The sequence below is a fragment of the Cyprinus carpio genome, chromosome A17, assembly GCF_018340385.1.
Source record: "Cyprinus carpio isolate SPL01 chromosome A17, ASM1834038v1, whole genome shotgun sequence".
NCBI classification, from domain to species: Eukaryota; Metazoa; Chordata; class Actinopteri; order Cypriniformes; family Cyprinidae; genus Cyprinus; species Cyprinus carpio.
In genome coordinates, this window is record NC_056588.1 from 11,318,059 (window position 1) to 11,332,732 (window position 14,674).

The 14,674-nt window shown below is 37.8% G+C and overlaps 1 protein-coding gene across 1 annotated transcript; it reads left to right on the forward strand.

Annotated features, from left to right (window-relative positions):
- Positions 1-631: 631 nt before the first annotated feature.
- On the forward strand, positions 632-14,460 carry srrm1 (serine/arginine repetitive matrix 1). Its single transcript, XM_042774075.1, has 17 exons — positions 632-691; positions 1,383-1,472; positions 2,061-2,183; positions 4,985-5,155; positions 7,275-7,369; positions 7,507-7,695; positions 7,919-8,116; positions 8,199-8,315; positions 8,942-9,117; positions 9,317-9,397; positions 9,693-9,779; positions 9,975-10,116; positions 11,707-11,799; positions 11,906-12,679; positions 12,763-12,946; positions 13,182-13,358; positions 14,384-14,460. The coding sequence occupies exons 1-17, from the start codon at positions 671-673 to the stop codon at positions 14,393-14,395; spliced, it is 2,730 nt and encodes a 909-aa protein (XP_042630009.1). The 5' UTR covers positions 632-670; the 3' UTR covers positions 14,396-14,460.
- Positions 14,461-14,674: the final 214 nt, after the last annotated feature.

The window sequence follows — 14,674 nt, forward strand, 5'->3', positions numbered from 1 at the left end:
GTACTTTATCACTTAGCATTGCTGATGTATTATTATACACTGTTAAGAGTTTTTTTTACACATTTTTTGTTTAAACATTTTTTGTTAGAAGAGCAAAACTACTGGATAAAACACCCAAAGCCTTGCAGTAGTAAAGGGGGCGTTATTTGGCTTCGGCCCATCTGAAAGTCTTAGTCTGCCTTCTGTATAGGCTACTGGTGCAGACAAATAAAAATGACTAATCAAAATATAAGATGTTCAAGATAAATAAGACGATGTATAGAATGACTCACCTTTCTTCCAAAAACAAGTGTGATTTCAGTGTTAAAAGTTGAAACTGCCTTAATTTTCACTTATCATTTAACCTCAAAAGTTGTTAATGAATCTAAAAAAGAACTGGTGGAAAATTGCAGTGTATGTCAAATAAAGGGCTTTAATACAGCAAACAGTATGTCTTTGTTCATTGAGACCACTGCAGTACTCACAAATAATAAACTAACCAAAATAACATGAAATATATTTTGTTTTATATTTTCGCGATCAATTCAGTATATTATGAAACACTATGACGCTAAAAAAAAAAAAAAAAAAAAAAAGTTCAAAGTAGTATTTATTAGATTTGAACAGGCACCGGAAGTGAGGTTGACGCAGTGGATTGTGGGACATCGTGCCATATTGACACACGATAGAAATGGACGCGGGGTTTTTCCGCGTAAGTATTATATTCTTTTACAACTATCGCAAAATAAAGGTCAAATACGTTGTCTTGCACGCGTTATCTGTCAGTTGGTTGATTAGTCGGTTGTTTTAAGGCTGTATTTGGTGTGTTCATTGGAGTGCGGCTGTAATGGCGGCTGCGTGCGAGGACCAGAACATACTCAACAGATTAAACGGGAACAACGGATTTAAGGAACCCAGCGCGTTGAATTTCACATTACCGCTCTTATTCTTACAGATAAACTCCACTGTAACATTATACAGTCCGCTGTACTCTGGTTTGCGTAGTAGAATTAAAACACAGGCTGAAACCGAAAACCAGCCCGACAAACTCCGTTCTTAAACGATAGCAAGCCGTGTAATCGGAATCAGAATGAGCTTTCTACGCCAAACGTGTGCAAACACACAAATATTTTTTTTTTTTTAAGGAACTCTTCGTACAAACATACATACATATATGACATTGAGAACAGAATTAACATTTAAATAAGACAAAGGGAAAAAAGTTAAATATTAGTAATAATATACGTTATATATTACACACGTGTCAATGTCCTACTCAAATGGTGAAGTAATTCAATTTATTTTCTGTCTCATTACTGCAAATTGTATATTCATCTCCGATTCAGAAAATATGTATTTCCTGTATCTTATATTATTTTAATTGTGAATTCTTGTTGTTTCAGGGCACCAGTGCAGAGCAGGATAACCGCTTCAGCAACAAACACAAGAAGCTGTTGAAGCAACTGAAGTTTGCAGAATGTCTGGAGAAGAAGGTAGAGAATATGGAAATACATGTTTATTTTCTTTGGTGCAAATGTGTTCATAACACGTTGTTACCATAAACGTGCTGCGTATTCAGGTTTCCTAGATTTTACAAGAAATTATTAGTTCAACCATATAGGAAAGATCTTTAAAATAAAAAACTGTTATAATAAATTAATACTTTTATTCAACACTCATGCATTCAAATTGTTTAAAAGTGACAGTGAAGTTTATGTTGCAAAAGTTTTCCATTTCAAATAAAAGATTAAAATTAAAAACTGACTTGCTTTTGGGTGTATTATATTTCTAACCACTATTAAAGAAACAAATTAAAAAGGAACTTAAAAAAAAAAAAAACTTTTATTCAGCACTCATGCATTAAATTGCTCAAAAGAGACAGTAAGGTTCATTACAAAAGTTTTCTGTTTTAAATAAATGCTGTTCTATTCATCAAAGATTACTTGAAGAAAAAAGTATCACAGTTTTCAAATATAATTTTAGGTAGAACAACTCAGAATTGGTGATAGTATTTGGAAGGATTAGGACCCTTAAGTTACCAACATATATATGGAAAATCCTATTAATAAATTTGTTATTAGGTGGACATGACCAAGGTCAACCTGGAAGTGGTGAAGCCCTGGATAACCCAGCGAGTGACGGAGATCCTTGGCTTTGAGGATGATGTCGTCATCGAATTTGTCTTCAACCAGCTGGAGGAAAAGGTAGACGCCCGCTCTGCTCTTTCCCGTTGTCTTTTCACACATGCTGCAGTTATATATTAGATGTGTTTTGTTCTTTGGGTGGATGAGAGAAGGTTTGAAGATCAGTGCTGACAGTTATTTGAAACATTTGCCATGTGTAGATGTAACAGCAGAAAGCATCTAACATCAGTCTTTAAGTGTCTGTCTGGTTTTAAAAAGACAGAAAAGCGGGTAAAAATGATATTCTCTCTCTCTTTAGATATGATTTTGTGACACCATTCCTTCTGAACAGCAATGTTCTAATGTTGATGTGATTTATGATTTAAAAGGCCTGAACCAATATGGATCTTATTCCTTGCATCTGAAGTATAGCACCAACTCCTAATTAGATCTCACCCGAGCCAAAAGTCTCTCTGAATCCAACTCTCCCTTGATGATGAGCTTTATTTTTTGAGGTGAGTTATAAGCAGGGCTTGACATTGTGCCAGTGGTAGTCATTTCAGCTTTATCATTCGTGCCTTTTTGTTTCAGAGTCAAAGTTTAGCAGTACATCTTAAACACAAAGGCCTGATTACCTTTTTTTTTTTGATTACCAAAATGACATACAACTATTAAAGATTAAAAAGAAGAACATAACGTTGCATGTGAGATGATAGCGCAGCACGACTTTGGTTAAAGATAGCTATTTTATTTAAATGGAATTTATTAGTCAATACGTGTTGTTATTCTCAGTCTCAGTGACTAGCTCTACTATCAGTTTTTAAACTTTACATTGGTTTCTTGTATGATTGTGCATTTGTGCAAAATGAAACAAAAAAAAGAATGAGAGACACGTGACATTTTGCGTTTTCATTAGTTTAGCTAAGCTCGGTTTATTAGTCACTGTTTTAGTCTTTAAAGATTTGATTTTCAGGAAACTTTCATTGGGATTCCAGAGAGGTATTTGCTCCTATTAATGATACATAAAGGTTTTTCTTTATTCTCAGAAATAAAGAGGTGCTTTTAGTTTTTTGTAATGGCATAGCCATACAGTATCTTAAAGTAATGCTTCAGGATCAGTACAGGATACGTTTTGACCAACAGCATTTGTGGAGTAATATCAGGTTCCTCTAAGAATAATTAAGTCATCCTTTACTTTGCTTTTAGGGCAAAGGTTCTCAAAAAGGATCAGGCCTCAGCAAACTACCACGGGGGACACTGGATGACTGACTTAATTGTTTAAAAAATGTAAAATAAATCTCAAAAATCGCTCTATAAACTGAAATCTTTCCTTCAATAATTTTTTTAAGAAAAGTATTTTAAATTTTACATCGTATAGAATCACAACATTAAAGGGATACTCCACCCCAAAATGAAAATTTTGTCATTAATCACTTACCCCCATGTCGTTCCAAACCCGTAAAAGCTTTGTTCGTCTTCGGAACACAATTTAAGATGTTCTGGATGAAAACCAGGAGGCCTGTGACTGTCCCCCATAGACAGCCTTCTCTGTGTCTCTGATGGCAGATGGAGTATTCTGACGACGACTTTCATACCTTTTATGGACCTTTCCACTGTTATTTACTTGGTAGTGTATGGGACAGTCACAGGACTCCCGGTTTTCATCCAAAATATCTTAAATTGTGTTCCAAAGACGAATGGAGCTTTTTTCTTTAATACTGGGTAGAAATAAAATACTCCTAAATCAAGTCAGTTTTTCATTTGTATCCTTTTTTTATAAAGTAATTTGCTTGGTTTCAGGACAGTGATGGGAAGGCAGAATAAAAAATGCTTTTGTAAACATGTTCTCTTTTATAATCACACTTTTTTTTTTTTTTCTAAAACAGTCTAATTGGGTCCATATGAATAAAAATATAATCCTGAAGGGTGCAAACGAATCATAATTTTGGGTCCTTGGTGTCAAAAAAACTTAGAAAATACTTAAATTATTCCTCAGATGCTGTCATTGGAGCTTAACCTGTATTGAACTAGAAACATTCGTTTAAATCATTTTATGGCACCGGGTGCTCAGTCCTGCTCTTGGAGATCTACTTTATTGCTAAATTCAGGTCCAACCTTTTTCTTATGACTAAACTCTGGTGTGATGTACATCTTCAGGAGCGTGACTCAGCACACCTGTCTTAGCACATGGATCTTACAGGTTTATTTTCCTCTTCATTTGTTGTAAATAAAGAGTTTTCCATGCCTTGTGTACTCATTATTGCTTGTTCGTCTCTTGCAATTTAGATAAATGATATAGCATTAAACTCAAGGTGATTGAGTGTGATGCAGTAGTGAGGCGGAGGCCAGCCAATGGAGCGCCTTTCTCCGCCCCCCCCCAGCCCACAGATCCTGCGCCACTCACACCGAAGACAACGGGACTGTTCTTGCTTTGTGGGGTTTTGATGCACTCTGTTTGTGGACTGTTATGTTTCTATCTCTCAGGAGTTTGATATTGCACAGGAAGAGACAGCCCTAGTGGTGGGGGAGGGTCTTATTGCTCCTTGACGAGGGAATGTGAACTGGGAGGGTACATCTCAGTTCAGATGATAACATTTAAACATGTAATGCATGCTCAAAGGCAGTTTATTCATTTTAGAAGTGTTTTTGTTCCTTTTATACAGTTGGTTTATTAGTAAAAATAACATTCAGCTGTGGCTGTTGGTTTTAGAGACATTTTTGAGGCCTGCTGGTACTGGGCTCTTGATGAAAAGCAGCTGTTTACTTATGTTCAGGAAGGGAAGGTGTAGGTAGACTTTCAGAGCTCAGCACTCTGGTTCTGTGTCAGTATTAACTGCTTGGTTTCTTCCCCTCTTTCTTCCTCTCTGCTGTTTGTGTTGCAGAATCCAGATGGAAAGATGATGCAGATTAATTTGACCGGGTTTCTGAATGGGAAGAACGCTCGAGAGTTCATGAAAGACCTCTGGCCGCTGTTGCTAAGTGCCCAGGAGAACATCGCTGGTATTCCATCTGCCTTCCTGGAGCAAAAGAAAGAGGAGATCAAACAGAGACAGGTGATGAAGAGCTGAAAAGTTGCATACTGATTCTGATTGTTTTATTGGTTGGGTTTATGTGGATGTTTGTATGATTATTAGGGGTCGACCGATTATCGGCGTGGCCGATTATCGGCGCCGATATTAAGCATTTTTATTGTTATCGGCATCGGCCATTTTCAAAACCGATTTGCCGATAAAACCATTTTATTTTGAAAAATGCGCGATCTGGCACTGATCCAGCCACCTCAGTCAGAGCGCACCGCTCTGTGGCCTAGACTAAGCCCCGCCCATCGTCCGTCTGATTTGTTGGGAGTCACGAGCCTGGCCAATCAATACGGCTGGCGCGGCTGGAAAATGTTCCGCTCTCACACCGAAAGCAAAGGAGCTGCCTGCTTCAGTGATCATCATCACACATCAATAAGTTATCTCTCGAAGGTAAGAATGCAGTAAACGTTCCTGAAGTTGCAATAAATCACTACATTGAAGTTGCAAAACACCTAAATATAATCGATTTATAATGACAAGCCCCGTTCTGTTATTATACTGTGAATTCCCGGTCAATGTCCGTCATTGCAGTGATATGCTTTAACGGATCATCACATCAGTGCTGAGATAGTGAAACTAAAACCTACTTCTCTCACCATTCGGCCAACTTAACGTTATATTGTGAATAGATTATCAACACGAATGAATTTTTTTGAGTTGTTCACATAGCTTCACTGAACAGCGTCCGTTCCGTTAGGGCTCTTAGTCAAAAAAATTGCGCATATTTGGAGAAATATTGCTTTATTCTAACATGTTTGCAAAATAATTTATCATACAGATTCAGAATTACCATTATGCAATTTTGAAGAGCTGAAAGGGCATTAAGCGCGAGCTCTGACGCCCTGACGCGACGCGAGCTCCCTATTCCTGATTTAGTTATCTCCGCGGCCGCGCTCTATCATTTGACTAATAACCATTAGCCGGGCATGCGCTTTGCCGGGGGGGATGGGGGGATTCCCCCCTTCTGGTCTATGCATCCCTGCCTCTGCTGAATAACTTTTATCCCCGGTGGGGATAAAAAAACATCATGCAAACCCGCTCTGATGTCTAGATCTGAATCAAATGATTCACGATACGCGATCCGATTGAAGCGCATCGAAACAGTGAAATCATTTTGCGACGCAATGGTTTAACTGATTCGGAGTTTCAAAAAGCTCCGTTGTGTTCTTTGATCGCTTTCTCGATGTAATTTGTTGTTTGAATAACCGTGGACATTAAATCATTACAATTAATAGGCCTAACGTAGGCTTACAATGTTTTTATTAAACTGAGATCACACTAAATACAATTTCCGTCGTATTAAAAACATTTCATAAAATTTTTCAAAAGCATCCCCCCCCTCTGTTTATTTCACAAATCGCACCCTGCTAATAACCCTATGCTAATAACGTAAATTGTCAATAATCTCACATTGCAGGTTTCTGGATGACGCTGTTATGTTTAATTCCTAGTTTGTATCGCCGTGATAAACAGTCAAACAAACATTTTACACATCAAAAATATAAAAAAAAAACACTATTACAATATGGGTTGTGTGTGATTTTAATGCAATTCTGGGTTGCAAATAAAATGCTAAATGTAACACACACACACACACACACACACATATATATATATATATATATAGAAAGAGAGAGATTACATTTATTTTCCATTATTTGTTAATTTGTCGCTGTTTAAATTTGCTTTAAGTTTTACTTTATTTATAGGATGCTGCTGATGGATGCAAGTTTTACTTAGTTTACAGAATGCTGCTGATGGATGCTCCCAGCACTTTTTATGTTTGTTGTTATTATTAATATTGATGTTGTTATTATGAACAGTTCTCAGAATTAAAGATGTGTTAAAATAATTTAAAGAGAGTCTTTGTCAGAGTCCTTTTTATTCTTAATTTTGACATTAATTTTCATTTTTACACTAGACACATATCGGTTCAAAATATCGGTTATCGATCTCCTTGATCTGTAATAATCGGTATCGGCATCGGCCCTGAAAAATGCATATCGGTCGATCCCTAATGATTATATGTGTATAACATGTTTGTAAACTACAAGTTGAGTGTTTAACAGTTTTCCTTCTCTTTGATGTTCAGATCGAACAGGAGAAACTTGCCTCTCTGAAAAAAATAGATGAAGATAAAAGAGAGAAGGAAAGCAAAGAGCGAGCTCAGTCAAAAAGCCCTAAAAGGTTGGTTTTGGATTTCTTTTCGCTGTCAGTCAGCATGAAAATGAGCGAAATGGCTATTTAGCACATTTGACAGTGTAAATAAAGGATATTGTAAATTGGCCTTGTGCTTAACTGTTTTTTTTTTCTTTTGTTCCCAGGAGGAAGTCCCGCTCTCCTGTGAAGCGTGACCGTAAGTCCAGTCCCTCTCGATCTCCTCGCCGAAAGCCGAGCCCAGCTGCCTCGCCGCCTTCCAGTCCGCCCAATCATAAAGAAGAACCAAAGCAAGAACCAGACCAATCAGAGAGCTCCAAACCAGAGCCACTTGTTCAGGAGGCTTCCTCTACTAGGTAACTGTGGAAACATGACATTGCACTATGGCATCCGAATATATTAGTCCTTCAAATAGCCTTTGACAATAAAAGGACTTTGCATTTAAATTGGAAATGTTTATGTAAATTCATTTTGGGCCTCAAGGAGTGACTTCATTTAATTGAAAATAGTGTATAAAATTGCCCTTTATACAGGATGGATTTTTGACTGACATTTTTTCCCCCCAATTCTACCTGTCAGTGATCTTGTGGGTGACATGAAGCCAGACTCTGTGTCTGAGGCTGTGAAAGAGTCATCTCCAGATAAAACATCCAAATCGGAAGACAGGCCCAAACCTAAAGACAGGGACAGAGAGAAGGATGGACGTAGAGATCGCCCACGCCACCGCTCTCGCTCTCGTTCACCTCGTTCTCGTAGACGACCTCGATCCCGCTCTAGGTTAGTCTTCTCTCTGATGGTGAAGCCCTGTGATTTCTTATCCTAGATCCTTTTGTTTATCTGCTAATGTCTTTGCCTCTAGGTCTTTCTCTCCTCGTCGCAGAACTAGTCCCAGGAGGCGAATCTCTCCAAGACGTAGGAGCCCTCCTAGACGGCAACCACCCTCTAGGCATAGACGTAGCCGGTCACCTGTCCGCAGGTCAGTGTGTGTGTGTGTGTTTTATTTTTTTTTTTTTTTATTATTTTATATAAAAATAGTACTTTTATTCAGCTAGGATGCATTAAATTGACATTTGACTTTTAATTGCTACAGAAGTTAATATTGCAAATAAATGCTGTTCTTTGAAAGTTTCTACTAATCAAAGAATGCTAAAAAATGTATCAGCGTTTCCACAAAAATATTAAGCAGCACAGCTTGATTCTAATAAGAAATGTTTCTTGAGCACCAAATCAGCATATTAGAATAATTTCTGAAAGATGTGCAATGAAGACTGGAGTAATGGGTGCTGAAAATTCAGAATTTCCATCACATGAATAAATAACATTTCAAAATATATAAAAGAAAACTAATTTTAATTGTATTTCATAATATTGCTGTTTTTACTGTGTTTTTGATCAAATAATTGCGTGTTGGGTGAGCATAAGCCTTCCAAAAACATTTAAACGGTGGTGTAAAGCCACAATGATGTGACATTAAGTTTTCTAAATGTTCTCATGTCTTTGACTCATCTTTTTACTCAACTTATACAGAGACAGTCTGTCTTCACATGAACTGCTAGAAGTTAGGTCAACTATTGTGTTTACCTGAACTTGTTTGTCCATCAGGCGGCGCTCTCGCTCCCGGTCTTCCTCTGGTAGTTCATCCTCTCATTCACCCCATAAGAGAGCAGGGAAACGTGGGTCAGCTACCCCTCCCAGAAAACTTCCACGTCGCTCTGACCCCTCCAGCCCTTCCAGAAGACGAGGTCGTAGTCCTTCAGGACCAGGCACCAGTCCGTCAGGTTGCATTTTCAAAATCAGTTTTGAATCTGTTTTGTTATATGCATTTTGAAATTATTTAAAGATGATTTTAAAATAAATTTACTTCAGATTATAGTTGATTATTTATGTAAGTCAAAATGGTTCTTCATCAGTGCTGTGTTGCATGTAGTATATTAAGCAGCGAAATGATTCTCACTGTAACATATCTAAAAATTTCAGCTGTGAAGCCCAGGCCTGGTGGAAGAAATGACTCTCGCTCTCCTTCTCCTAAACCCAGACGGTCTGATGCATCAGAGTCCGGTGAGATTTGTCTCTTTAACATGTGTTTGTGTGCATGTCAGAAAGGTATAGAAATGCAAGACTTGTAGACAGAACCCTGTCTGGCTGGCTTTTGGTTATACTTTAATAGCTGTTGCACAAGAAGTGTGTAGAAATCACGTGATGAACTGATGTTATGGATTCTGCAGCTCTTCTGTTCTAAAACGATGAGGGGAGGGTGCATGTTATGGGTATGTTTTTGCACATCATGGGTGTGTGATGGTGGGCACATGGCTGTTTCCTGGGCCCTGAAGGACTCCACTGCTTTGCATTTCAGAGGAGGAGAAGGTGGGCAAAGAGTCAACCGCAGATTCTGTCCAGCAGCGACGTCAGTATCGCAGACAGAATCAGCAGACCTCTTCAGGTTACCACCATTTTTTTTATGCTCCATCGCGCACACACACACGTTTGTCCTCACTTCCCTTCTCTCCCTCTTCCTCTCACACCTGTGCTTGCAATAATGAATCATTTTGGTTGTGGAAAATTTATTCTTGTAGATGTTTGATTTAGAACTGATAACTGATAATCCCTGTTGGTTTGGTTTTTTGTTTGCTTACAGACTCTGGCTCATCATCTTCCTCTGAAGATGAAGGTCCAAGGAGACAGAACAGGGGGGCAGGTGCAAGGAATGGAGAAATCAGAAGGCGGCGGAGCCATTCACCTGCATCACCACGGAGACGGCACAGAGATGCATCCCCAAGGTGAAAATAATAACATTTGCATGTACTTTACATTTGCATTTGAATTGGGTTACCAATTGAGTGACAATCTTGAAACAATGTGAATGAAGGCAGCAAATTTTGCTAAACACAAAATTTGTCACTACCAATACTTTTGGCCATGACTGTACACTATGCGTTGTTCACTTCAGGATTAAAAAGGGGGAAAAAATCGATTTTTCAGATGAATTGCTTAAATGTATTCGCTATTGTTTCCTATAGTCCCTTATTTAATGCCAGTGTTTTTAAATTCAAATTGACAAGTTCTTATAGAGATTGTAGAAGTAATACATGATTTGCTTGACACACAAGAACAAACGTAACTTTTTTTTTTTTTTTTTTTTTTTTTTTTATAACAGAAGCTCAATCGTGCTTTGTATCATATGTTAGAACAAACCTCATTGCTTTGCTTAGGTTTTGTTAAAAAAAAAAAATTGACAGAATTTTCATTTTTGGCTGAATTATAAGACTCTTGAACTTTAAACTGAGGTGATTAGAGCCCTATGAAATCATTTTTATTTTTTCCCAAATTCCATTTTATTTTTCCCAAATTCCATTTTTTCCATTTAAGTTTTTCAGGAATCCATTATTTACTGTTTTAACTTTTTCTGGACTCAATCATGACATTTACACAATTTAACAGCAATTTATTCAGAGTTTAACATAACCTTTTTTATGATGGGATAACAAATATTTTTTTTTAGGAACCAATTTATTTTTTATTATTATTATTTTTTTTTGGATCCTATGGAATTATGAAAAGGCATAAAGCATTAATTTATAATCAAATGAAATTAAACTTCTGGCAAAGTGCAGCACAATCAATTAAAACATGGAAGAAAAATTTTGATTTATTCTTTAAAAATTAAGGTTTAATTATCATTTAGATGTACATTCTAATGTACAACAAAAATATTTCTGTCACAATTTCTTCAAGTTAAAGTGAGCTTCTATTTTGATGGGTTGCTGTAAAGACCTTTCAGTTTCTGTGTATATGATATGACGATAGTTATTCTCAAATGAAAAGGTAAAATGCTCATGAAGAGACTCAGAGCAGTTTTGAAGATGAAGTACACATGTTGGTATCCTAACATCATGAGGCCTGAAAACACTATGAGCGTCACACGCGCTTCAGTATATGTGTAGTAAATGAAACCGTGCATCTGCGCCTTTCATTCAAATGGAGACACACAGAACATACAGGGTTCAAATTTAAGTAGTCTTTTCGTGGTTTAATATTCACAGACAGTAGTCCATATCACCGTTTGATATGTGTATTGATATTAAAATTCTTTTGATTTATTCATTTAAAATGGGGAAACTTCCATGACCTTCCGCGTTTTACAGCAAATTCCATTTAAATGACTGGATTCTGTGATTGTTTACCACATCGCCGAAATCATAGGGACCTTGGCTATGATTTAATGAACAAATTTAATAAAAAAAAAAATTTTAATCACAATTGACCTTGTGAATCAGAATCGATACCCAGCCCTGTTGTGCACTCTCAACTGAAATATTCTTTATTACTGTGGAACATTGAGTTTAGACTCCCTTTCTCTGTTTTTTCAGAAAGAGGCGTTCTCCATCACCTGCTGGCCGCAGACATCGTTCACCTTCTCCTGTTCGCCGCCGAAGGTCACCCTCTCCTCCCCCAAGACGCAGGTATAGTCCAGCATTTTTTTTTAAACATTTTTTTGTGGTTTTGGGTTGTGAAGACTCTTTGACTTGACTCATTCTTAATCCCTTTCTCCTGTCCTTCCTATTTCAGATCTCCATCTCCACCTCACCGGCGCTTCACTCCCCCTATCCAGCGCCGATACAGTCCCTCCCCTCCCCCAGCTCAAAAGAGACGCTCATCAGGGTCTCCTCCCAAGCGCAGAAGATCTCCGTCACCTTTGTCCAAGCGTAGAGGGTCTCCATCACCTGTGTCCAAGCGTAGAGGGTCTCCTTCACCTGTTTCCAAGAGGAGAGGGACTCCTTCACCCCTGTCCAAACGCAGAGGATCTCCATCACCTGTGACCAAGCGCAGAGTGTCCCTTTCACCCGTTGCTAAGCGCAGAGGAACTCCCTCACCCATTGCTAAGCGTAGAGGGTCTCCTTCACCTGTGTCCAAACGCAGAGCATCTCCCTCACCTGTTGCTAAGCGCAGAGCATCTCCGTCACCCGTTACTAAGCGCAGATCATCTCCCCCACCCGTGGCCAAGCGTAGAGGGTCGCCCTCTCCTGTGGCCAAACGTCGCTCCTCTCGATCCCCGAAACGGAGTCGTGGCAGTAGTCCAGGAAAAAGATGTACTCCCCCCTCCTCTGCTTCACCCCCACCCCGCCACCGTAGAAGCTCTCCAAATCCTCCTGCAGCCCAACGGGGCAGAGATAGTCGCTCTTCTCCCTCTGCCCATAGCGCTCGAGTGTCTTCCAGTTCTCCAGCTCGATACGGCCCCTCTGGTTCATCCCCACAGAGACAAAGACGTCAGACGTCCCCGTCTCATAGCACCAGACCCATTCGCAGGGTTTCTCGCACACCGGAGCCACGTAAATCTCAGAGGTATGTTTTCTGTTAGCTCCCTCTCTATTTGTGTAACACACGTGATGATTTCTGAATGACTATCTATTCCTGTCAATTTGTAGAGGTTCTCAGAGCCCCCAACCAGTAAGGAGGCAGGTTTCGCGTTCACCATCTGCTTCTCCTCCACCTGCTCTGACGGCTCAAAAGCGGCCTGCTTCAGTCTCACCTTCTCGCTCTGCTAGCCGTTCTCCACCTCCACCTGCCAAAAAGAACAGCAGTGTCTCCCCGAGTCCATCACCTAACAAGGTACAGCACACCTGCCTAAGCCTCAGTCTCATTTGCTCCGGACTGCTTGTAAAATTAGATTTGTTTTTGGTCCAGCTATTCGTTTTTTATAAATGGATCCTATTGAAACAGCTGTATTTAGGAAAGCTACTGCCCAAAGTATTAAAAACAGTATTAAAATCATATTTATGATGTTTCTATTTTTTATAGAATGATTTTGCTTGGTCAAAATGTTTTCTTTTTGTTGGTTCTGCAGAACTCAGAAGCAGAAGGTAGTAAGAAGAAGAAAAAGAAGAAAGAAAAGAAACACAAGAAAGAGAAGAAACACAAGAAGCATAAGAAACAGAAAAAGGAGAAGAGTGGAGAGGAAAAGAGTGGAGGGGCAGAAGGAGGACACGGACAGGAAGCAGAGCCAGACTCTGACCAGAAAAAGGTGAAGTTACACTTTTAAAGCTGTATAAACAGTCAATATAAAATAGTCTGGTCTGGTAATATAAAAGTATCTCCCTATATCTAAATAGCTCTATCTGTGTGTGTGTGTATATATGTATGTATGTATGTATGTGTATGTATGTATGTATGTATGTATGTATGTATGTATGTGTATATATGTATGTATGTGTATATATACTGATATATATATATATATATGTATGTGTGTATATATATATATATATATATATATATATATATAGATATATATATATATGTTATATATATATATATATATATATGTATATATATATATATATATATATGTTATATATATATATATATATATATATGTATATATGTATATATATATGTATATGTATGTGTGTATTTGTATAAAATATCCATATTTTTAATATCTGTTCATAACTATTTTTTTTTCCTTATGCTCACCAAGGCTATTTACTTGATCAAAAGTACAGTAGTAACAGTAATTTTGTGAAATGGTATTAAAATAGAAAAGATAAATTGTAGTCTATTTTAAAATGTATTTTATTCCTATGATGGCATTTTTCAGTGCCCATTCAGTCTTCAGTGTTACATGATTCAGAAATCATTCTAATATTCCTGTTTGGTGCTTAAGAAACATTTTTAATCAATGTTGAAAACAGGTTTGTTTCATGTTTTATGGAAACAGTGATACTTTTTCACAATTCTTTGCAGAAAGTTAGAAAGAACATTTATTTGAAATAGTTGCAAAATGTTACCAAAATCTTGTTTAGAAATGTCTTTACTGTCACTTTTGATCAATTTTAATGCATTCCTGCTGAATAAAACTATCAAATTCTTTTACTTTGCTTACCCTAAAGTTTTGAACGGTAGTCTATATGGACTGGAGACATTTGACTGCAACATTAACAAGTAGAACGTCTTTAGAGAGAAAAGATCTTACAAGCTGTCTATATTGTGAAATAATATTATGCTTGAGTCAGACATAATTAATGCTACCTTTCCTGAAGGAATCAGAGAGTGAAGTAGAAGACAGTTTTTTTGATGTTGTGGAGAAGCAACTACGTGAGAAAGCTCTTCTCTATGTGGGGGGGGCAGATGTGTCTATATTATCTGTGTTGTGGGGATATATACTGTGTATCACATTTCCCTCTTTCTCTTCCACTCTCTGCATTTTAATGTTTGATGTTGGTTCAGCCTTAGAATGTACAAATTGTTAAAATTCACCCTAGACTTTTGTTTGTTTGGACTTTTTTTGGGGCATGTTTATTGCTGAGGAGTTTTATGATGTGGAAATGATTGATCAGC